At 38.4% G+C, this 26,425-nt stretch overlaps 1 protein-coding gene and 1 pseudogene across 1 annotated transcript; both read left to right on the top strand.

The window, feature by feature from the left end:
- Nucleotides 1–1,646: 1,646 nt before the first annotated feature.
- LOC109113416 (potassium channel subfamily K member 10-like) lies at nt 1,647–26,122 on the top strand. Its single transcript, XM_042777544.1, has 7 exons — nt 1,647–2,133; nt 4,267–4,649; nt 12,252–12,369; nt 13,666–13,826; nt 15,777–15,969; nt 16,708–16,850; nt 20,787–26,122. The coding sequence occupies exons 1-7, from the start codon at nt 2,079–2,081 to the stop codon at nt 21,441–21,443; spliced, it is 1,710 nt and encodes a 569-aa protein (XP_042633478.1). The 5' UTR covers nt 1,647–2,078; the 3' UTR covers nt 21,444–26,122.
- LOC122149093 lies at nt 19,149–19,265 on the top strand (annotated as a pseudogene).
- Nucleotides 26,123–26,425: the final 303 nt, after the last annotated feature.

Genomic DNA, 26,425 nt, shown 5'->3' with positions numbered 1-26,425 from the left:
TTTGCCAGCAAGTCTTAATGGTCATCTGTTAAAAGTTTTTGAGAAGGATTTATAAGTCAGTACATTTTCACTGTTTTTACTGATGTTTTTTTACACAGAATTGTAGTTTATATATATATATACTTTGTACTTTTATATATGTACTTTTGCATTAAATTGCATTACATCGATGACAATATATATATATATATGTTTACATTGTTACAAAGGATCCTATTTCAAATAAATGCTGTTTGGAACTTTATATTCATCTAAGAATCCAGCTTCCACAAAAAATTTTAAGCAACACAACCATATTCAACAGCGATAATATTAAAAAATGTTTCTGAAGACTGGAGTAATGATGCTAAAAATTCAGTTTGACATCACAGGAATAAAGGACATTTTAAGATATATTAACATAGAAAACAGTCATTTAAAATTGTAATAATATTTCACAATATTGAAATATTTAATATATAACATTTTAAAAGCTCCACTGTTTGAAAGAGATCCCATATTGAACATATATTGAGTAATTGGTATTCATTATGTAATGTGAATCCTTTATATTTGCATTGAGTGCTGTGATACTGAATGAACCAATGAAATCAGTGCTTTACCGCAAAAGCTTTCCTCTCTTGGCATCTAATATTTTGTATATTTCCAGGATAAATCTTATAGTGTCATGGAAGCAGTGGAACATCTACCTGCACAGAAAAGAAGCTTGACCGTTCACTAGCTAGCAGGCTGTATAAATGACACTGGCTCAGCTTCATATGGCACACAGTATTCTCACAGTATTCTCTGACTACACACCAGCACTTGGCGCAACAGTGCCGTATAATCGGGTGAGGTAAGAGGGGTGCCAGGCTTATTGCTGTAGCCTTATGTGTGTTGCCTCCATACTGCTGTGGCAAGCCATTTTTACATTTATTGGTTTAAACCAGGGATGTACTGGCCATTGGTAGCATCAGTACATTCCCGGTGGGCCGGTCGAGTATTGGGCCAATCTACCCCATATTAGGTGCTGTTTTTAAATTACAGCGAACTGCAAAAAGCAAATACTCCAAAAGTGTAAAGCGGCGCTACGCAAGGCATCGGCCAGACATGTACAAAAGCAGAGCGGGATCCATCACCCATACAGCGATGATGAACATGCCCTGCACTTCTGCCACAAAATAATGAACAGCGCAAATCACTTGATCCATTCAGATGTGACACATAATTGTGTTATACAGTCATGTGATATGAGAACATTAAAGGTTCTGTAGTGATGCCGGCTGAAAACAGCCATGGCAATGTAAACTGCATGATGAGGTAAATTGGAAAAAAATAATAATTGGAAAACGCCAATAATTACACTAGAAACAACTGGGGTTGGTTTTGCAGATACCCTTATCAAAAAATGATTCGCATTTTCTTCAGAATATAGAGTTTGTCACTTCATGCAGTCTGTTAAAACTTTAAGACCGTTCCATTGTTAGTACCATGTTCTATAGTTTGTGTTGGATAAGGACTGTTATCACATTGATACAGTCCAATCAATGTGAGAGATTGTAAAATGGATCGGGAGTAACCTAGCAGCATTTAATGAATGTTTTTTAATTGATTGTGTACATTAAATGTTTTTTTTTGTAATTTGGATTGTTAGTACACAAAAAATAAATAAAAAAAATAAAAATAAAAGTCTGGTGGGATAAATGTTAAACTGGTTTGCCGCATGCTGCGGCTATTGAGAAAAGCCTTCTAGATAGTCCACTCGCGAAGCGCTTAGACGATGCCCCCAACAGCGGGTGGACTTCTGCTGCACTCTCACTGTTTACTTCACACACAAAGGGTGCAGCCTGCAAAAGGCGGAGTGATCTGGAACTCTTAAGTGCCATGAAGAGACAGGCAGATTCCCCGCCAGTCTAGCAGCACATCTATCCCTCTACACGCCTGAAGATGAAGATGATCTCATGCTTGCGCCCATGTACCTCCCTGTCTCGTTTAAAAACAATGTCTTCAAGGAAATTCGCTGCATGATCCAACGGTCACGCCGTGTTTCCCGATTACTTCGCTTTTCGACCATTTCATGAATTAAACTGCAATCCAAAATGAAATTTCCAACGGAAAACCCAAGAAAACCAGGGAACTGGAACCCTCCACCAGGTAGGTACATTTCAATTCAAAATGCATTTCCATTGGCATACATACGTGATTGTTCATGCTGCATCTTTGACAGAAGTTATTAAGAGCATAATGAAGCATACATGCGCTCTTGTAACCAGTTGTTACGTAGAGCGATTTAAGAACCCAACTAATCCAATCAAAAGCACTTTAACCAAGATGCGCAAAATGATGATGGGGTACCAATGGGAGAGGTAGTTCACTGTGATCACTTAGTGGTGCAATACCAAAGATTTAACGTCTCTCTTAGTTCTAATAATGGATCTCATTCTGTCCGTCTCAGTTTTTCAGTTGACACCTTGATTAAGATTCACAACCACGCATTTCACGCACATCCCTTGATGCTTTAGAGGTTTTCCTCACAAGATAAATCACAATCACGACCTGTATTGTTGATGCTTTCTGCAATAGTTTAGCAGGGTGCGAGAGGAACAAATCATAGAGACGACTATATAAGTACTTAAAGGCTAAATTTTCCAGAAATATTTAACGGGTGCATCATAACGTATCTACAAGTCTGCGAGTACTATGCAGAGACACGAGAGATGCGTAATGAAACGTGGGAGACGCGCATTACATAATCTTAATATGTACCGACAAATCACACATATTCACGATGCTGGAGTTTAAAATAAACATTCTTTTTGACCTTCCAGGAAACTGTGAAATAGCTTTATACGTTTGGGAACAGCTATTATTAAAAATATTAATTTAACATGTTGAACGCAATAACTCCTTCATACAATGCGACTACAGTTTACGTCACTATATTGTTTGTCAATATTTAATCTTAATTCAAATTAATAAGGATTATTAAAATTATTAATGTCCACTTAATCATTAAATCAAAAAATAAATCTGAAGGTGAGGTCAATATTGTAAACAACCAAAATATTGCGGTCATGCTGCAGGGACAGTGCCCACATAAACAGCTGTGCAATACTACATCATATTGCAGGCGAGGGGATTGCCAGACTACCAGAAAGTTGAGGGCAAATAATTTGAGGCTCGATCTTATATGTGCTTTCTGGGATAAATGCAATCTTTGGTTTATTGATTATAGGGTCATATTGATTTATTTAGAGTACTACCTCCACAAGATAATAATAATAATAATAATAATAATAATAATAATAATAATAATTTAATAATTATTATTATTATTATTATTATTATTATGTAGAATATGCATACTGGTTAGTAATGTTCTTTTATGTGTTTATGAATGTAGCCAGGCGGTCTGAAACAGTGTAGCTGCTCCACCCTTGTACTGCTGCTTTCTGCTGTAATGGGTTCTCAGAAAGCCAACAGAAGTGTGTGTGCAGACATGTGTATGTGTGGATATGCAGTAATGATAAGAGGCTTTGGGACCATTACATGTGAAACTCCACACTTTGCCACCTGGAGCATTTACATGAATTTAAAATCGTCATGTTTAAATAGAAAGTAAAATGAAAACATGCACAAGCGTTAAACTCAAAAAGCAAATTATCTTTGATTCTAATTTTTGGTCTTTGAATAAGCTTTTTGCAGTGGATAAATGACAACATAAATCAGTGGTTCGTAACACATAAACACATCGCTGTTCTGATAGGATAGTAGACAGCAGGGAAACACAGAATGCAAAAAAATAAATAAAATGAAAATCATCATATAACAGTCCATTTAGTGTAGAAAATCTCATAGGCTCATCAGCTCTTACAAGATGAGAAAATGCAGATATTTTTGATGTTGGGGCTGTGGGTCCAAACTTTACGGTATTGTCGCAAATTCATCTGTAAGTTGCTAGAAGCCAGGGAATTAAAGATTCCATCATGAAGGGGTTGCGTGTCAAGCTCTCGTCCACTTAAACTATGAAAGAAATAATGCAAGGTATAATAAAACAACATAGACTTCATTAATATATATATAAAAATAAATATAAATATATATATATATATATATATATATATATATATATATATATATATATATATATATATATATATATATATATATATATAGCAATTTCTTTTCACTTAATGTAAGATTTCCAGAAGCAAAGCCAGTTGAGAACTAATGTTGTAAATGATCATATACAAGGAAAAAAACGTATATTGTCACTTTTTTTAACAGTGCCAGTGCAGACCAACCTGGTGCCGCCCAAGAAGGTCCAGCCAGGGATGTTGCAGTCCAGCTTGGTGCAGACCAGTGTGGCCACCATGCAGAACCCCATGGGCTGCCCTTTACCTCGCCTTTCTGTCTCCCGGCCCGCTAGCATGGTGGCCAGCTTGGAAGCGGTGGCAGACGGCTCAGCCCTCCTCACGGTCATGAAGTGGAAGACTGTCCTAGCCGTGTTTGTGGTGGTGGTAGCGTACCTGGTCGCCGGCGGTCTGGTGTTCAAAGCCCTGGAGCAACCCTTCGAGAGCAACCAAAAAGACACCATCACTTCAAAGAAAGCTGCCTTCCTGGAGAAACATCATTGCGTGACCCCTAATGAGCTGGAAGAGCTCATCAAGGTAAAACTGTTGCTCGTCTGTAGTAGAGCTCGGGCAGTGTCCCTTGTGGGATCTCAAATCTAGTGGAACACTATAGCTTCATCGATCTGTCTGACATGTGAGCTTCACTCATGCAATAGACCAGGGCACAACGGTTGGAGCAAGCAACAAAAATAAATGTAAAGACATCAGAGCAGACTGTCATAGTGACTTATGACAGCAAGCCGTTTGGTATAGATTTGAAGTAGTTGATGGATAGTGGCCATGATGGCAGTAATCAATCTGTTTCGCAGTCAATCTGGTCTTTAATAGCTCCCATTTACTGAGACTACTTTAACATGACTTTTCAGAAATGTTCTCAGCAATAAAATGGCAGAGATTTATGGGGTAACATTGCAAACCTTGCAACCTTTCAATCTTGGAAATCTGACTAATACATTTGTCATTATACATTGTCAGGTCTGTTATGTGTTGTCTAGCGCAGTGACAAAAATGAGTTTTCATTCCTGCGAAGCTAATTTACTGTAGACTTATGATTGAGTTTCCCCATCTCGCATCAAGAGTTCAAAGTTTTGCTGATTAGCATAAATCCATTTGCCCCTGCTGGTTTGATTTTGAAATTACACCCTGTTGGCTGCAAAGAGCATTTTAATCCATTGATGACCTTTCAGAAATAAATTATCCATGTATTCTGACAAAATATTTATTAGACTTAATATTTATTAATATACTATTAATATTTATTATTCTATTGATGAAACTGATGTTACGTCCCACTCTCATGTCAATACATAACTATTTTATGTGTTGATGAATTCTTACAAGCTCATTCTTACATTTGTACGACTAGCTTATGGTTTAGGAATGGGATTGGGGTGGACCTTAATTTATTTTATTTTTTAAGAAAAGTTAGTATAATTAGTATAATAATTAGTATAATTTAGTAGAACGTTGTGCAAATTTAAGACCTTGAAGTTTCTTTGTACATTTCTGATTTATTTGTATAAATTTAAAGCTCACTTTTATGGAAGCAGATTAGTCTCAAATATAATTCACGCAAAAAACACGATTCACACATGCGTAGACAATTTCACATGCATGAAACTTAATTCACGTACACACAAAAAAAATTCACGTGCGTGAAAAAAAAAAAAAAAAAAATCACAAAAAGCAATTCACATGCGCAAAATAAAATTATATATTCATAAAATACATTTTACAAATGCACAACACAATTCGTAGATATATAACTGTGCACAAAAACCTTTGAATGTTTAAAATGTACGAGTGTCTGAATGTACAAATCGTCATTTACTACGAATCCACTCGGATTTGTGTGTGTGTGTTTATGAGACTTTCCTGGCAGAGCTCTCTTCCCACGTGGGTCTGTCGTACTCTTTAGCCAATCAGATGCGAGCTTACCATTCAACCAATAATATCATAAGCCACTGAGAGTGCATTAAGAAGATCGCAGGCAATCGGGGAGACGTCAAAGAGAGAAGCCCATAGAAGCCCTGGCGTTACATTTTATAATACTATACAAAATAATTAATCAGAATACTTACTCCTGCTCACTCACGCCAAAGAACTCCCCGCTTAAGCTCGCCGTCTCTGCAAGATTAACGATGGCAGTTTGCACGCGCAGCTACTAGAAGATTTACATCTGTCAGACAGGTTGCTGACTTCATCAAGCTTAGTTTGAGTCTGCGCGTCAGAAACGGAAGTGCTAAAAATCACTAAAAATGGGCTTCACTTGTCTCAGTTGAGTTCCAATTGGGTCGCTGTGTCCATTTCTTTTACTGTCTATGGGATTACTGATGTAAAGGCTTAATTTCCCGTTCTAATTAATCCATATTGCGCAAAAGGTGCGCAGAATCGTGCTCCTTGAATGCACTCTCAGTTTCTTATGATATGATTGGTTGACTGGTAAGCTCGCATCTGATTGGCTAAAGAGTACGACAGACCCACGTGGGAAGAGAGCTCTGCCAGGAAAGTCTCAAAAAAACACACACACACACACACACACACACACACACAAACAAATCCGAGTGGATTCGTAGTAAATGACGATTTGTACATTCAGACACTCGTACATTTTAAACATTCAAAGGTTTTTGTGCACAGTTGTATATCTACGAATTGTGTTTTGCATTTGTGAAATGTATTTTATGAATATATAATTTTATTTTGCGCATGTGAATTGCTTTTTGTGAATATATATTTTTTTTCACGCGCGTGAATTTTTTTTTGTGTGTACGTGAATTAGGTTTCATGCATGTGAAATTGTCTACGCATGTGTGAATCGTGTTTTTTGCGTGAATTATATTTGAGACTTATCTGCTTCCATACACTTTCTCTTATACTCCCCATGGACCTGTGTTTATATCAGTTTTTATTATAAGAAAGGTGGAGAAATTCTTGTCCGTGTAATCTGTTTATAGCCTGGTTTACAAGGGTCAAGTTCTGCTCAAGCTTGACAGAAGCAGTTTATTTGTATTGCACTGTGTCACCCTTTTTTTTACTACTTCTGGGGTTTTCAGGGACCAGTGCTCACAGCTTCTCATAAAACAGGGAAAGTGGAGCCCAAGTGCAGACACCTTCCCAGAAATTGACTCTGTTCTTTTCCAGTAGCAAGTAAGCTGCCTACATAGGCAGCATTGTAAGACATCATATAGGCTCACTCACAAAGCAAAGGCTATTCTAAAGCATATGTTCTTCTAGGCTAATTCTAAAGTAAAGCATGTATGATGTATGTATCTCAAAACGCTGAAAAAAAAAGACAGATGAGGTGAGAGAAAAATTGATTTTATATACTTAGAATTCAATCAGTAATAAAGTATATTGTTAAAATAGCTGTGCTGTGAATTGTCTATTTAGTGGTATTGGTTGTTGTATGTATCATGGCAGTACAGATATGAAATGTTTACGTTCAATCGCATTTAAAAATAACCTGTCACCTACACTAAACCCAATCCTAAACCTTACCGATAGTGTTCTGTTATAAAAAGCAAACATTAGATAAAAAGGCATTTGCTGAAGCAACCATGCCATTTTAGCTTTGCTTCTACAAGTCATTTAGCTCTTTTATCACAAATCATGTTTCATGGACTTACAGTAAACTCGCTGTATCGGGTGGGCTAGCAAGCAAGTTACTAAGCCATACATATGGAGCTGATGATGTAATGCAAATGTCAAAATGTATTAGAAATCATCCATGGTAAAGTGTTGAGTTCATAACATAGTATTATGTAAGTTAAATAAGTATTTTTCAAAATCAATAATCCTCCCCTGTGATCATAATTTGTGTGAAAGGGAATAAAAGCTGCCACTAATGTTAATTTCAGCTGGAAACGGCAGTGAAATGTATGCAAAGGCACATTTTGTTTTTATTTTAGAAAAAATGAAACTCCACATTTTTTAACATTAGAGGCACTTTTTTCCAACAAGCCTATGTTGCAAAATTTATTTAAAATTGAAAAATTTTCTTGTGGTCTACTTGGTTAATTTACATACTCATATCTTAGGAAGTTAGCATTAGGATTACACACACAAAAAATCACAATCACATTATCTGATTTACTGGAATCCATTAAGTTCTGATTATTTTTTTTTTTATACAATGCAGATCACATTAGACACTGACTCAGCTTCTGGAAAATTGTTTATATGGCTCAAGCAGCTGCAATGCTCTGTCAATGTCTAACCATTCTGCAAGTTTCATTATTGAAATGATTATTATTTATAGGTCACATTAGACACTGGTTGAGGTTCTTTTGTTCAAGTACGCATTCTTAACCTAATTGTGTTGACTTCTGGTGTTTGTTACTGTGATTTTGGTGCTAAAATGCTAAATGCATTTCTCTCAAGACGACCTTGACAGTGAAGCCAAGTTAAAGGACCAGAAACTTCTTTGATAGATGAGCCGTGATAATCATCCAGCTCCGCAGATAAAGAACAATCAAGTCTTAAAAGCATCTGTTGGGTAATCTTGATTCTTTTGCACTAATGGGGATCCATCAGGAGTATGGGCAGGGGAAAACGTGAAGCTTGCCTATCGCAATGCTCCCTGGAATGACTGAGGCAGGGAGGTTAAAAACCATAATTGAATCAATAACCTGAAACCCTAATTTAATCTAGAACCAGCAGCGTTTGAGAGCTTTGTAACAAAGCACCATTTCAAAATAGCTCAGCCTCACTGACTCCAGTAGAGCCAGAGAGAGGTGGAGATGACTGCTGCTTCCTGTCAGCTTCTGCTGTAAAATGATGTTTGAGCTGGGAGTTGCGGAACAAAGAAAATGGAAAACAGATCTGCAGCAGGAGATGTAACTTGTGGTTTTGCTGATAATAAATGCTGCAAAGAATCGATGATTCAGGCTAGTGGAGTTTGGATTAGCTGCATGTAAGCTGTTGCTTTCGCTCTGCTCAGGCTGTGAGCTTGCAGTCTGGCAGTGATGTAACTGGAGGTGAAGAATTTGAAGAAATTCCAAATAACTTCTTTGAGCTGTAGACCAGATAGAGCATGTGTACTAATGCTTGCACATTGACTATCAAAAGGTGTTTTCAGCTAAAATTGCCAGGAACTGTTCAAGCATTAGTGTACTGTCTACAGCTCGAGGAATTGCTTTGGCATTTGCTCAGATTCTTCACCTCCAGTTTCATCACCCTACTTGCCAGGAAATAAATGAAAATGTTTCATTACATGCATGAGCCATTATACTGTTATTTATCCTGCTTACTCTCTAACACTAACTCTAACACTGGCAAGAAAAAAAAAATGTATATATATATATATATATATATATATATATATAAAAACAAATAACTAAAAAAATAGTAAAGTATTAATTATTATATAGATGTATAGTGTATAGTGTATAGCTTTTAACTTTAATGTGCTATTTATATTTGATCTAACCCATGATGTAACTAAATAATGCACATTTTAGGATACCTGAGAAAACATTATTATTATTATTATTTTTTACAGTTCTGTTACTAATAAATTCTAATAAACACCCATTTTTTAAAAAAGATTCTAATACAGAACAGTGCAATTCTTTATAACAATATAATAGTATATTATATAATATATATGATTTTTGAGGTCAATTATTTATTAGGGTTATAATATAATAAAATAAAATACAGAAGGATTTAAACTGATCAAATAGAATATAAAACTGAGATGTGTAAGCTAAATATTTTCAACAGCAACAACAACAAAAAAAAAACCTTAGCATGTGAATTCCTATATTATCTTAACATCCCGATGTACTCGAGTTGCACACAACTACACCTGTGTGTGACTATAAATGTCTCCGGAGTTTTGTTACTGTTCTGTGCCCATCATCCGCTATTTCAACCACTTAATCAAGCTACTCTTCTTTAAAACATGATGACATTTTATTTCACATGTCGTTGCGTTTGCGTCGTCTCTTGTGTTGAGCTATTTTGCCTGCAACCATTAAAGTATTCAATTTCTGCAGCGACTCACAGCGGGTACTTTGATTTGGGTCAGAATCTTACACCTAGAAAAAATACATCCCTCATGACACTCAGTATCTGGCAGCTTCTATATGGTTTACCTCTGTTACAGCGACATTTCTCATGATGATATTGAAAGCTTCCAGAAGTATATGTTTCTTCTAAATCATCTTCTCATCACCTTAAAAGTGGTACAACATCTCCCTGTTGCATACAGTGTACAAGTCACTCTGGCAAGCAGATGGAGTAAAGTGCTATTCAGATCAGTTCAGTAATGAAACCGAAGATGAGTTGGTGTAGCACAGACAGATGGAATGCAAATGTGTGCTTTCTAGCAGTCTGTGTTGAGGTAAAACCCATTTGCGCTAAACGGTCGAGAACATCACATTATAGGAGAGAATTGAGCTCTTCAAAGAGCATCCATCCAAGGGACAGCAGTTACCATTCTTGAATTGAGAAAGAATCTCAAGTTGATTGATTGGTCAGATACAGAGAATTTAAATGTGGTTATTTCAGTTTCATTTCACTCTGAAATTCAAAGATTGGATTATGATATCCCCTAATAATTTTTTCATATATTCCATAACTTATTTTGTTCTGGATCAGAGTTGTTTTATTGCAAATTTAATACACTTGCATTCCTTTCTCTTGCATGAGTTGCTGCCTTTACGGCTACACTTGGCTCAAACTTCGTATTACGCATCCAGTCTAAACTCTAGACCGACAGACTCTGAATCTGCCCTTGTGTACCTGCCCTTCAGCTGCCCACACACTCGTTTCTCACACCTGAGCCGCTTCCTGTTGATCCCAGTATAGTACTTCCATCTGCCCTCCTGGCTTCCTGTTGGGTTGAGTGACTTGTTTCTGATTCGCCGTCTCTGTTCCTCTCTATTAATGATACATATGAACATCAAACGCTCATTAAAGTTAGACAGCTCATTTGAATCATCACCTCAGTAGGATGCCTTGACTATGACAAACTGTATGTCAAAACTACAGTTTGCTTAACAAAAGAGGATCTATTTATTGTTTGTTCTATTTGGAATGACTAGAATGTGTGAGGCACAGTGAATCATCAAAATTCAAAATATATGGTTGGCTGTTTTATGTACTGCTTTATACATAGGCTCATCAATGAAGGCTCTATGTATTCTTATATATGTGATGGGTAAAGGCTTAGGGTTAGGTTTATGTGATGGTTAGGTTTAGGGTTAGTGTAGGGGTATGGTATATTTGGTCTTTTTTTGTCGTTTATAAAATGTCTTTGTGGGATCCAACTAACCCTTGGACCTCACAAAGTAGTAAAAACAAGTTTACACACACACACACACACACACACACACACACACACACACACACACACACACACCAAAAACAGACTTTGAACAACATTATGTTGTGACCTCAAAGCATTGTGCATGATTAGTGAACTAATTGGTACCAGCTCTATTTGTATGGCTATTCTGACGTGGTAAACTTTTTCAGTAGCGCACCTGGTACATCATTGTACTTGCAATGTGGAGAACTCAAACGCAGTGAAACAAGCCATGATTAAGAGATTTGATTGCTTCCGCATTACGTACAAAATAATAAAATGGTGCAAGATGAAAAACTGAACACGCTTTTTGCGTCACTCACTGGACATTTCACTTGGAAAGCATCGCAAAATATGCAAGAAGCAATGTAATATCATTTTGTAGAAATGTTGTCACAGGTAAGTTTTTCCAATGAGCCTTGGTTGCTATATTATTATTATTATTATTATTATTATTATTATTATTATTATTATTATTATTATTATTATTTTTATTATTATTTTAATGCATTTATTTTTATTATTTTTACATTAAGCTGTGTCTGTAAATATATACATGGATTTATTATTTTTGAGTTGTGATACACAGTGGTTTTGAAATTGCACAAAAGACTAGGTGAAATTGTTCTGCCCTTTTCAAGTAAATACATCATTTCTTAAAATTGCATTGTCTGTCAGTATGGCTTTTAGAGTTTCAGTCCATTTTGATTTTTGCCTGATGTTCAGTACCAAATTAAATGATCTGTCACTTGAATGGAGTAAAAATCATTCGTAAGACGTGCTTCTCATAAAATGACCTAAATTCCAGTCTTATCTCTTTCCAGCACTCTGTAGATGCAGTGACCGCTGGTGTCAGTCCTATTGGAGACACGTCATACAACTCCAGTCACTGGGACTTAGGGAGCTCCTTTTTCTTCGCTGGAACTGTGATAACAACAATAGGTAGAAGCCAAGCATCATATTATACATACATTTCAAACTGCTACCATAAGGAGGAAGACTCCAAACCACATTAATATGTATAGCTCAAGCCTAGTACAAGGAATTTGCTTGTGTCATACATTTGTAGTCTTGCTTTAGGTTTGTATGCCTGACACCATAACCACCAAGCAACTGTGCCTGCTTCAGCTGTCAATCCAAATTAAATTACTGATGCTTTCAGAGCGATTCATTGATTTTTAGACATATTTTATAGTCTCAGTAAGATGGGGGGGGGCATACATAAAATATATATAAAACACCACAATGCATGTGCATTTTTAGAAATACATAGTCAGGAATGGAAAGAGAGGCTGTAGAAACTTGTTTCTGCCAAAGAATGAAAAAAAAAAGGTATTTGTGACTTTTTAGATTACAATTTTTGTGAGATAATTTAAACTTTTTTTCCTTGTAATTCTGATTTTTTTTTATCACAGATTTTTCAGAATTGCAAGTTATAAACTCACAATTATACAGTTATAAACTCGCAAAAAGACTCAGATGGCAAGTTTATATCTGACAATTCTGACTTTTATCTAAATTTGCAAGAAAAAGTCAGAATTGTGAGATATAAACAATTGTCGGGTAAAAACAAACAAACATCAGAATTGTGAGGTAAAAAGCCTTTGTTTCATTCTGCGGCAGAAATACCGGAATTAATTCACTACTTGCAGTTATATGGCACATTCCATTGAAGGTTTGATGTAATGCATTTGTGGTCCATAAGCTTCCCGCTGTGTTACCTGCCAGGGCCTGTGACTGATTACTTAAAGAAGCAGTTCTGCAATACAGGTTAGTATCTAAATGCTGACAGGACTCTCAGTGTCATTGGCTCAGCCATCCAGCGGGCAATGGACAAAGGCACAAACAAGATTAGTTTTTACAGTTCAGTTGCCAAACCTTCCAACATGCTCTCAGTAGACACATTTTGATCCATGGGGACCACAGTAGGCCATTTCCTACGAAGCACTTTTAACCTACAGAGTATATCTGACTGGAATTCGTTGGAATTAACAGACTGGTTGGAGTCTGGATTTATATATATCAAAATTAGAAGACGTTTATGACGTTTCTTTCAGTTGATTTTGTGTAGTTTGAATAGGCCTCAAACTAAATATCCATGTAACTATCCTCATGGAATTAGCCCATTACAATTATATTACAGATTTTCATTGCATCACATTCATATGTCATATACAGTTGTTCATTTGCTTTTCAGATGCGTCTTAATTTACACCATTACTCTCTTATCTTTTTAAGGTTATGGCAACATTGTTCCAAGAACAGAGGGTGGGAAGATTTTCTGCATCCTTTACGCAATATTTGGCATCCCACTCTTTGGCTTTCTTCTGGCTGGTGTTGGTGATCAACTAGGGACTATTTTTGTGAAGAGCATTGCTAAAGTGGAGAAAATGTTCAGGGTAAGTGAACTGTGGAGCACAAAACTAAGGTTATTGAAAACAAGGCTGTGAGGGATAGACGAAAAATCTATTTAGTAGGCTCTATGGTAAGGTACCCTTGTAAAGGCTGTAACACTACATGACTTTTGCCCATTTTTGCCCCGATTTGCAGTCTGGACATGTTACGCTGGTTGCAAAAAAAGTCAGAGCCAGTCCATCCAGTCGGAGTTGACAGACTTACACAAATTACATAGTGTACGATGGGCACAGACTCCAATATTTTTAGCTTCAGACTCGGATTCCATACAGTTAGAGGATATCAAACATGTTTGACATTTTGAGCTGATTTTAGAGCACATACTGTATTGTTTTCATTTTTCATGCATCTCCTAGCAACAAGGCTCATATTTCTGTTTGAATTTTTTGTTCATAATTACTTTTTCTCTGAAACAAACTTTGCTATTATTTCAGGAAGTGTATGATTCTAAGAGTTTTAAAATCTGTTTAGTTTTTAGTGTACTTCTGTTGAGTCCATATTCTGAATTTACACAAGGCATTTTCTTTTCTTTTATTTATTTATTTATTTTTAAGTGCTGTATGTAGGATTGACACCGAGTGGTTGAACTAGGTATTGCAGTCCTAATTCAAAATATTGGGGAGTGTTTTTTTTTACTTGGCCCCTCCTCCTCAAACTTGTTGCCAGATTGACAACAAAAACAGGAACAAGCACACTTGACGATGAATGAAATTAAATATGCTGTGTTTTCCGCCAACTGGCAACCCGGGGTGCCGAAATGCAATTGGGTAAACTGGCAGTACGCGGGTTTCACAAACCGAAACAAACACTGATATTCGGGCCCGGAACACACATTTTCAAAGGAGAATAACTGACTGTAGTATTGTTTTTCAGATAAACAAATATGTTAACTTAGCATGTTTCTTAAATATCTGCAAACATATTGCAATTTTATGCTTTAGTAGGGTCAAAAACTTACATACCGCACCTTTAAGATGTATTTTAAATTGTTGCATGGATGCATGATATTCTTTTTCACTACAAGGTAAAAAAACAAAAACAAAACAGAGACATGACATAATGTTCTGTGAACTTACATTAAGACAGTCATTATTCTTGATGGTGCAAAAGAACAGACTCCAAATCATACACTTTAATTAAAGTAGTAAATGGAAACTTTATTTATTGATTTGGCTTCTTGATTTTTTTTTTTTTTCATAATTATAATGTTATATTTATACAATTCTATATTTATTTAAATAATTAAGTAATTAATCATCTTCTGAATAGGACCAAGATGTCAAGAACAATGTTATGTTCCTAAAAAAAAAAAAAAGCTTTTGTATTTTGAAATTTTAATAAGTAGTGATCTTAACAATACATTGTAATGCACTGCATCTTAGGACTTTAACACATAACAAAATCAAATTACATGGTATTTATTTTAACAAATGAAACTAGCAATGTATTTTAATGCTAAATGTTCTAATATAAAAATGTTTACCATAACAATTAGCATTTCAAGTGACAGGTTTATCACATTAGAGTATGCAAGGTCACTTCTTTTCATGACTTCCTGGGAGGTATTAGTCAGGAATATCACAGCACTTGTTTGTAGTTGTTTAGTCAGACCCTGCACAGCAGAGGTACAGGCCTAGTAAATAAACACAGAACTGTGGCTCCAGCATGCTGAGGCAGCAGCATCTGCAGTACGGGTTGAGATCACACCTCATTAGAACTAATCAGTCTCATTCAGATCATCATTAGGCCCATCAGAGAGCTAGTGAACACATGCCACCTTCACAAAGTCACGAAATGTCTTCTTGTGCCACATGTAGTCGCTGCTGGCAATGAAGTCATGCTGTTTGCATGACTAAGAAGAATGGCTCTTGTATGATGTGCTTCATATTTCATGTTGATATTGCTTTTTGTCTGTTTCACCACCCACCCCACAGCGCAAACACAATCAAATAAGCCAGACCAAGATTCGAGTGGCCTCTACATTGCTCTTCATCTTGGCTGGCTGCATCCTCTTCGTCACCATACCAGCCTTCATCTTCAAGCATATTGAAGGATGGACCGGGCTGGAGGCGATCTATTTCGTGGTTATCACACTGACGACTGTTGGGATTGGAGATTATGTTGCAGGTATGGACAGAATTTAGTTGAAATTAATGGGGAAAAACACTGCTTACTAGTTTAATTTATCCACAAACCATGTCTAACAATAGACTTTTGAAAAGAGTAGAATTTTGTCAATATATATATATATATATATATTTATATATATATATTATAATATATTTATATATATATATATATATATATATATATATATATATATATATATATATATATATATATATATATATATATATATATATATATATGTAGATTATTATTATTATTATTATTATTATTATTATTATTATTATTATTATTTTAATTAATAAATTGTAATAAAAATGTAATAAACATTCATATATGAATTGATCAGTTGACATTTAATTTCTTGTGGATCCCTGTCAAGGAACAGGTTCAGTGGCTTTTGGTTTGCTTTGTAATGCAAAATGGCCGGAGGGAAGAAATTTAGCTATGCAGTTGATTGGATTCCATTATAGACTTTTGTTTCTATTTAGTACTTGAATAAAACACAGTCCATATAAAAGCAATTTATTGTCTTTTTAAAGCTTCTCTACTTGCAGACACCATGAATTGTCGAGAAAAACTGAGCTGATTGCAGTTCTAAGGAAATAGCTCACATGAATTTAGCAGGAGGTTTTGATGTATGCCTCAAAAGACGTGCTTGTAGATTTAAAAGAAAATCAAACGCTCCCACCTCTGAAATAAAAGTGTCATTTATACATCTCTTGCAATCTCTTCCAGGAGGCAATAGAAGAATAGAGTACCGTGAATGGTACAAACCGCTGGTGTGGTTCTGGATCCTGGTTGGAATGGCTTACTTTGCTGCAGTTCTAAGCATGATTGGAGACTGGCTCAGGGTGCTTTCTAAAAAGACAAAAATGGAGGTGAGACTTTTGTTAGCACTACATTTACCTTGAGTAATCCTGCTAAATTTTCTACTTCCAAATATGACGTAATGATCAATGATGTGACGTGACACTAATTGATTTACTCAGAAATACACACAGAAATGAAATTTATTCACAAAATACCCTTCTTATAAGATGAACAAGTTTTTAATTTCTGTATTATAATTTATTTTTATATTTTTTATGAGCATAAATCTATATTATAATGAAGAAGAATTAATCATTTAAATTAAATTCTTTGTAACAACAACAATAATAGTTATCTTATTTAATATATAATATTATAATTATATATACGGTATATATAATAACAGTTATCTTATTTAATATATAATATTATAATTATATATATGTTTTTTTTTTTTTTTTAAATATATTAGGGCTGTCAAATGATTAATCACGGTTAATCACATCCAAAATAAAAGTTTTGTTTACATAATATATGTGTGTATACTGTGTATATTTATTATGTATATATAAATACACACACATGCATGTATATATTTAAGAAGAATATGTTATGTTTATATATTAAATATATTTATATATAATATAAAATATAAGAATATAAATATATAAATGTATATACATGTAAATATTTTCTAAATACATACTTTATGTGTGTGTATTTATATATACATAATAAATATAACCTGTACACATACATATATTATGTAAACAAAACTTTTATTTTGGATGTGATTAATCGTGATTAATCATTTGACAGCCCTAATATATATATATATATATATATATATATATATATATATATATATATATATATATATATGTGTGTGTGTGTGTGTGTGTGTGTGTGTGTGTGTGTGTTTTTTTATATAGTTTTTGAAAATAACCTTTAATATGTGTACAGGTACATTCACATGTGTTCAAAAAAAACATTAGTGTTTTCTTCATGCTTACTTTTTTTTCTGTGTGAAAATGTATGAAACCAACATCAACACAAAGACTACATTCCAAGTATTTGGCATGTAGTTTCCTCTTCAGGAACTCGAGCTGCGTCGAAACACTATGGAGGAATGCCTTTTGTGCGAGCGACTCTGAATATTGTGTGCAATATGTCCAATGGAAGGGCGTGACGTCACGGTCAGGGTGTCGTAGCGTCCAGGAAGCCATAAAAGCACATGCCGCACAGCTGGCAACAGCTTCGCGTCTTTCAGCAAGTGCTCTGTGTGTGCATGTTATCTGTCTGTCTTGTGAGTCTTATTTAGTGTTGTCTGTCACTATAAGTTCCATATTATGTCTAAGAGCAAGACTAAGACAAGGCATTTGAAGGGCGATTCCAAATCTGAGTCGGCTCTTGAGGGAGCTGACGCTGAGTCGGCTCTTGAGGGAGCTGACTGCCCGCATTGTGTATGATTGCCAATGTGGACGCTTTGATCCCGGAGGGCTGTCTTCGAGAGGGAGCCTTCGCCAGCGTTCCTCGTGGTGCCGGTCCCGCTTTCTCCGAGGCGGAGCAGTGCTGTGCTCGTTGGTTTCACTTTCGCCGACACCCGCTCTCTGGGTTTCGGAAGCCCGCGTTGTGGTCCTTCCCCCTCAAGGAGAGAAGCGACGCTCCGCCTGTCTTTCTCCGAGGAGATTGGCACGGAGGACGTTGATAAGCTTGCATTTGCACAAACATCAGTTGCATAAACATCAGTTGCACAGACATCAGTTGCACAAGCATCAGTTACACAAGCATATTGTGCCTAATATTATAACGAGCAGCATTGATGAGGAGCGTAGCTCACCCAGTCGGCTCTCGGAAAAAATAAGGGGGCTGATTGTGCTTTCCCACTCTCGGCGGGCACGCTCCGAGGAGTGTGTCCGTGCTTGTAATCTTGCGATTCCGGTCCTGCTGTTGCTGAGGCACGGCAGCGACTAAGTTCGCGGGGATTGCCCGTGATCTGGCGGACGGGTTGGAGACGGTTCTTCCTGTCTCCACCCGAATTCCCTAGATCTAGAGCTCGTTTTCGAGGCTCGGAAGCCTGCGCTGCGGTTTCTTCCACCTCTGACTGTGAACTTCGCTGCCGAGGCAATGCGTGTATTACATCATTTTCAGTTTTTAATGTGAATCTTACCACACCAAACCGTGTTTACTCATTTGGTTGATTGGCTCCATTTAATAATGATGAAATAAATGAGGCATTTATCTGACTATGAGAAGTTAGATATATCATTTTTGATTCTTGACATGAATCTTACCATGCCAGACCATGTATACTCGTCTGGTTGTTTAGCTTCATTTAATTCTGAGGAATATAATGACATTTATCTGCCGGCAGCCATATCACCCTGGAGCCCAAGACCGGTTTCCCACTGAAGCTAAGCAGGGCTGAGCCTGGTCAGTACCTGGATGGGAGACCTCCTGGGAAAACTAGGTTGCTGCTGGAAGAGGTGTTAGTGAGGCCAGCAGGGGGTGCTCAACCTGTGGTCTGTGTGGTTCCTAGCGCCCCAGTGTAGTGATGGGGACACTATACTGTCAACAAGCACCGTCCTTCGGATGAGATGTTAAACTGAGGTCCTGACTCTCTGTGGTCATTAAAAATCCCAGGATGTCTTTCGAAAAGAGTAGAGGTGTGACCTCGGCATCCTGGCTAATTTCGCCCATTGGCCTCTGACCATCATGGCCTCCTAACAATCCCCATATCTGCTGATTGGCTTCATCACTCTGTCTCCTCTCCACCAATAAGCTGGTGTGCGGTGGGTGTTCTGGCGCAATATGGCTGCCGTCGCATCATCCAGGTGGATGCTGCACACTGGTGGTGGATGAGGAGATACTCCCTGACAATGTAAAGCGCTTTGAGTGCCTAGAAAAGCGCTATATAAATGTAAGGAATTATTATTATTATTATTATTATTATCTCACTTTGAGAAGTTAGATGTCTCACTTGCACCCAAGTATGAGGAGCTAGTGGATGTGGTGACTCGTTCGGTAGCCTGGTTAAATATCGATTGGCCCACCAACAGTCAGTTTGAGCCGCAGCGAAGCAAGTTGGATGAACGCTTCCTGCGGTGAAGGCCACCACCTCCATGCTGGAGCCTGCCATTCTTTCCCGACCTACACAGCGAGGTGTCGAGATCGTGGGCTAAGCCATTCTCGGCCTGCCTCTTCATCCCTGCTTCCGATTATTATGGAAATGTGGCAGGGCTGAGTGAGCGCTGTTACAGGGCGATGCCCTGGGTTGAACAGGCTCTAGCCAGCTATCTGTCCCCAGGCGCGGCATCGTCCCTGAAGGCTCTGGCACTTCCCTTCAAGCCGATGCGTACATCGTCAGCGTTGGTGGGCAAGGGGGGCTGCTGGGTGGCCTCTAAGGCCTTCTTAGCAGGTGTATCCATGTAGGACATCTGCAACGCTGCGGGATGGTCCACGCCCTTCCACCTTTGTGAGGTTCTATGACCTTGATATGTGAGCCACTCTGGCTCTTCTGTTCTCTCTCCTTAGCTATGCTCTTCAGATACACACTAGGCAGGGATTTGGAAGTCTGGCAGCATGGGCACCTCGTTCCCCATAGTGTTTTGACGCAGCTCGAGTTCCTGAAGAGGAACGTCTCAGGTTACGCATGTAACCATGGTTCCTCGAGGGAACGAGACACTGCGTCTCAATGGCATACTCCCGGCACCCCTGCCAGCACTTGCTTCTCTACTTGAAGCTGTTGCCAGCTGCGCGGCACGTGCTTTTATAGCTTCCTGGTCGCTACGTCACCCCGCCCGTGATGTCACACCCTTCCATTGGGCAGATTGAACACGATATTCAGAGTCGCTCACTCAAAAGGCGTTCCCCCATAGCATTTCGATGCAGCGTCTTGTTCCCTCAAGGAACCATGGTTACATGTGTAACCTGAGATGTTTTCTTTTCTTTATTGTGGACACTCATGTGGGTTACAGGTTTATTTACCATTGTCATATTTTTGGGTGGGTGAAATTAAGGCTCACGCCGCTGAATGGAAGGCCAATGTTCGAGCTGAGTTCCGTGAGACCAGGCGTCGACTCAGTGTGGAAGTTCACGACAAACTGCAGAGGGCCGCCACCATTCGCAGCATGGAGCGCAGGCAGCTGGGTTTCGACCAGCGGGCCAATTCCCTAGATATGCTGTCCCCTGAACGTCGAGCTGCCTTCAATAGCCTGGACAAAACTAATTTCAAGACATCCTCCCAGGAGAGCATAGACACAAAGCTCAACAACTTACGTCTACGAATTGAGCAGAATGAGCATCGACGGAGCGACCCAAGCCAGGCGTACTCTGAAGAGAACATTTTCAACCGCCTTGGTTCAGTCACAAAACTAGCCAAGAGGAACAAGAACAAAGAGTTGAGAAAGAACATCCCAGATGATGGTCGGAAAGTCTTAGATTCCTTCACCTGTAATACTCCCACGATGGATGAGGAGAAGAAAGAGGCAGAGGACGATGAGCTTGAGAAAGAGGTCAACACCAGTCTGACCAGCTTACCTCTCTTTGTGGAGAGCCCCAATAAACAAAACGGATTCATGCCTCTACCGCCACAGACCAAAGAGGAAGAAAACGAGATAAAACTTGAAGACGAGGAGTTCCATTTGCAGATAGAGCCCTAGAGGGAACCTTGTAGAAAAATAATATATGCCTAAAGTGCCTTGGCTAGCCCTTACTCTGAGCTGAGATGTGAAAATCTCAATTTCTGCTGTTCATTTATCTGTTCACTGTGTCCTGATAACTTGATAATGGAAATATGGCAACATTAGCACTGGAAAACAGCTGGTTCTCTTATTCGGACCACTGAAAAATGCTTGTATAAGTTGGAAAGAATCTCTCCAAACGTCCTGGACAACAAACTAGAAATCTGTAGCAAGCCACATTGGCGGTTTGTTTGAAGTGTGACTGAAAGTGCTCTACTTTCAATTGTTCTTTTTTTTTTTTTTTTTTTTTTTTTTCAGCCAGACTGTACAAGGTCATTTGTTAAGAAGCATAACTGCTCAAAAAATGTTTGTCAAGATTTTCCACCCATTCAAAATGGAGAAACTTACCTAGAGACATGAATCCCCCATGATCAAAGATGATAAAACTCTTTGAATATGAAGAAACCATGTTAAATTGGTGACAGGTTGTAAATGCACAAATTTATGAAGTTAACCTATAAATCTCAGGGCTTGTAGTCCTACTGCAATTGTTCAGTTGCATGGTATGTCTGACATAAAATTTGCTGTGCTCTCATGAAATATCTAAACCTGTTTCTATACAGTACCGTTTTCATAGGTTGAAATTTTAGAACAATGTTACAGAAGAGAAGCCATAAGGTAGAAAGTCATGGTTGACGTCATGTAAGGCAGAATGTCTAGTAGAGTTTAATCACAAACTACTGAATCTATCTATTTGTTTAATTTAAAGGGATAGCTCACCCAAAAATTTTGCTCCAAATCTGCATGACTTGTGTTCTGACACTGTGTTCTGCAGAACACAAGTGTTTCAATTGTTTTTGCCTATACAATTAAAGTCAGTGAAATCCAAAACAACACGTTGACATGTTGACATGTTGACTGCATTTTCCATTTTTGGGCATCTTGTCCCTTCCAGTCATTAGCTGCGTTTCCATTAGAGATCTGCCCCAAAATTTTAAAAATGTTGATAAAAAACTATTGTGAAATGGTGACTGTGTTTCCAATAACCGATGTTTCCCTTTCTCACTTGGGAGGCCAGTCATCTCTGAGTTTAAGAGAAAATGCCAATGAAAATTGGCTAGTGGATTTTGCATGCTGAGCCACTCCCGTGCCTATGGGTATATAAGGTGATAGTGCGCATCCACTCATTAGATTTTTGCTTCGGAGCCGAGTAGTTGATGTTATATATTCACTACAAAGCCATTTATCTTTGTGTTCAGAGAACTGTTCCTGGTTGGTGTCATGGTGCGTTACAGCCATATCCCTATCGTCGGCGATTCCCCTGGGCGCTTCAGCTGAAAGAGCAGTTTCCTCGAAAAGCGTAAATCATGGACAATTTGCATCTTTTTCAAGATGCTGTTTCGTCCGTGTCCTTCTGGATGCAGTCGTTTCCTGTCCTCTGTCAACAGCCATGATTGCTGTCTTCAGTGTCTGGGCCTCCAACATGAGTCATGCATCTGTTGTGGGCATATGACCATGACAGCACTGCGATCGCGTCTCTCGCTCCTCAAGGGGGTGCAAGTGCTCGGCTAGTGGTCTGGGAGATCTGAGGGTGACTGTGAGAGCTTCTCCGCCGGGCCATGCCCCACAGACCCCTCACTCCTCCCGCAGCGCATGTCCTGTGCGTCTGCCATATGATTCTGCTGGGTGATTTCACAGCGGTCCCAGGATATCATTCGGTGGGTGGGCATATGATCAGATGTCGATTGTAGCATGGACAGGACCTCGACTGCTTTGGCACATCAACTACATGGAGTTGCTAGCAGTGCATCTAGCCTTGCGGCAGTTTCAGCTGCTGCTGCTGTACAAGCAAGTGTTGGTCCACTCGGACAACACTGCGGATGTTTTGTACATCATTCTGTCAGGGTGGTCTACGATCATGTTGCATGTCTCAACTCAGTGCATGGTCACCATATGGCACCCACGTCCAGATCTCTGGAACCTCCATGTGTTGGGAAGGCTGTCTCCAAGCAGAAGTATGGCCTACTGGATAGTGGATGCTATCACCTTGGTGTACCAATTCCAAGGCGAGCCATGCCCCTTGGGGGTGGGAGCCCACTCCACTTGGGTTGTTGCCTCCTCCTGGGCATTGGTGCACAGCACCTCTCTGGCAGATACCTTTTGAGCTGCGGGCTGGGCAACACCTATGTTTTACAGCCTTCGTGTAGAGCTGGTTTCTTCCCGTGTATTGGGTAACAGGTAATTGACGGGAAGATCTGGCTCGGTGTCATGCTTGATGAGCCATTCCCCCTCACACAGGAAGCGAGCGCCTTTCTTCTCCCAGTAGAGTTCCCCAGTGGGCGAACCCTGGTCGAGCATCCCTACTCTAAGGTTGGACCTGCCTCAGTGACCCATTCCATATGTAGTACTGCCCCCTGGGTCAGTCCATATCAGTATCTCCACGTCACCTCCCTACGGGTAGGATGTCATCTCCGTAACAATCTTTTTCCTTAAGGCTTGCTTCCCCATCGTTCTGCCAGGCTGAAAGAACAAACAGGAAAGATTTGAAGCAATCTTTCAGTGAAGGTTGAAATCGATGTACTCATGGTACCAAGGTCAGTGAATTTGCGCTGGGGCTTTGGGAAGGTTACGACCTTAGTGTAGCTTTTGTGACACTCTGCAGCGCCACAGGGTTGTGACAGTGTTCAGGTTGTGGCATTTTCCATGGATCTCATATGTAATTTGACATAACTCGTAGTGACCGACAGATAGGGAACGTCTCGGTTACATATGTAACCCTCATTCCCTGATGGAGGGAATGGAGATGTTATGTCCCCATGCCACAACCTTGAACCCTGAACCAGGGACACGTTCTCGGCTCCTCAGCGTAAAACCTAATTAGTGGATGCGCGCTGTTGCCCTATATACCCGTAGTCACGGGGAGTGGCTCAGCATGTGTCCATATGTCGTTTGACATAACATCTCTGTTCCCTCCATCAGGGAATGAGGGTTACATAAATAACCAAGATGTTATGCAACTAAAACGTATTTTTTTCCTCTCGCGATAAGTCATGCCAACAGATGTTGCTAGGTTTACGTATATTGAAGCCACAGCGCTAGCCATTATTTTTGATCGAAGGAAACAAATGTGAAAAAAAAACTGTTTCCAATGCATTTTTGCAAAATACTCCTTTTTTTTTAATAGCCTTATGCCCAGACAGCAAGCAGTTTCGGCCCAGATCCGGTCCACATCTGGCAGTATGAAATACGTGTGGGCCAGATGTGGGCCGGATCTGGGCCGAAACTGCTTGCTGTCTGTGTGTGAACATAATTTTTATTTATTTTTTGAGATATATGGGAGTTTTTGCGAAACTGACATGTTTCCATTGGGCGGATTTTCAATTTTCACAATTTGAAGGTAATAGAAACGCAGCTATTGTCTTGATGATTAAATGTGCAGTAAGTGATTTCTGAGAAACGCTTTTGAAAGTGGATCAGAGCGAGCACCACACTTGTAACCAATCACTAGTAAGGGGCATGTCCACTCATGATGGGGATTGTCCCTGATATATAGCATGATTGTGAATTTGGGGGCGGAGCTATAAAGTTAGGATGTGATCCTTTTGGGTAGGGGTGTGTTTGTTTTTGTCATTTCAAATATCAACAGCATTTCTCAGAAATCACTTATTGCACATTTAATTACCACTCGGAATACACAACATTACCACAATATTACATTGATTTGTGAATTATTAGGGTAGCATTTTAAATTAGTTTGAAACTTATTTGAAGTCTACTAGACATTGTACAGGTGAATGAAAGATGTATATGGCATAATACCATTTTAGTTTTATGAAAGTTTAGGGCACAGTTCCATTTAGGATTGACAGGAAAATGTTACAAAGGGTTTTTTTCATTTGTTTGTTTGTTTGTTTGTTTTTTTTTTTTCTTTGCCAGGAAACCTTTGTTTGAAAATATCAACTGTACATGAGCAGATCTCACAATGTTTTTAAATTTTGCACTTTTTACAAGTTTCTGTCTTTGGTTTACAATTATTGTGTCATCTTTTCCAGAATGTTTCTGGACTAGACTTTTTTGAAACACCACTAAATAATGTTGTGCTAATCGCCTGGGAGTGTCTGACATATTTGTTTGTATGTTTGTGTTGAAACCAAATACCACTTTGTCTGATGTGATCCTTGTCTTGCTGACTGTATTAATGAAAACTCCCTAAGGCAGACACACGTATCAGTACCTCATTCCCACCAACTCGTAAATGCGCACATACACACATCTACAGCTGCAGCAAAATGCTTGTGGTTGAGCTAATGTTAATTACTGTTTTCATGTTTGCAATAGTCTAGAGTGAATGCAGTAACAGACTGAATATCTGTAATAATAATAATTAAAAAAACTATGAAAATTTAACACATTTTAAAGCATTCAAAACAATTTAGAGACATGGGTCCCTAAAGCATGCTATTGTGCTAATATGTTATCATGCTATGGTATTGATCGTACCACAAACATGCTTCTTGAGACTTTGATATTTGACATAAGCAGGTTGCACATGCTAGTAAATTGCTGTCCGCAGTATCTGCAGTATCTTGTGCAACCATTACATTCAATGTAGTGAGTGCCTTTTGGAAATAAACTCAGTTGAACAAAAATAAAAAAAATGGTTTGTTTGCCTTATTCTCTTTCCACTTTCCATTTTCATAAATGTCCTGAGGCAGTGTTCTTTTCAAATATATGGTTTCCTTGCTTAAAGTTCAACTTGAAATGTAAGAATCCACAAAAACATCACTCAAGAACACTCAACTCGCTATTTAAAAATCATGAGGTAACATTCACCTTCAAATGTGTTTCCAAGTGTAAGATCATCCTGCACTACAACATCAAACATTATGCAACCTTGATGGGCAAGAAATGCCTTTTAAAATATGCCTTGAATGAAAATTAGCCAAACAGCTTTGATCTAA

Source organism: Cyprinus carpio, chromosome A20 (assembly GCF_018340385.1).
Source record: "Cyprinus carpio isolate SPL01 chromosome A20, ASM1834038v1, whole genome shotgun sequence".
Taxonomy (NCBI): Eukaryota; Metazoa; Chordata; class Actinopteri; order Cypriniformes; family Cyprinidae; genus Cyprinus; species Cyprinus carpio.
Note: the sequence above shows the minus strand (reverse complement) of the source record. Positions and strands in the feature narration are given on the sequence as shown.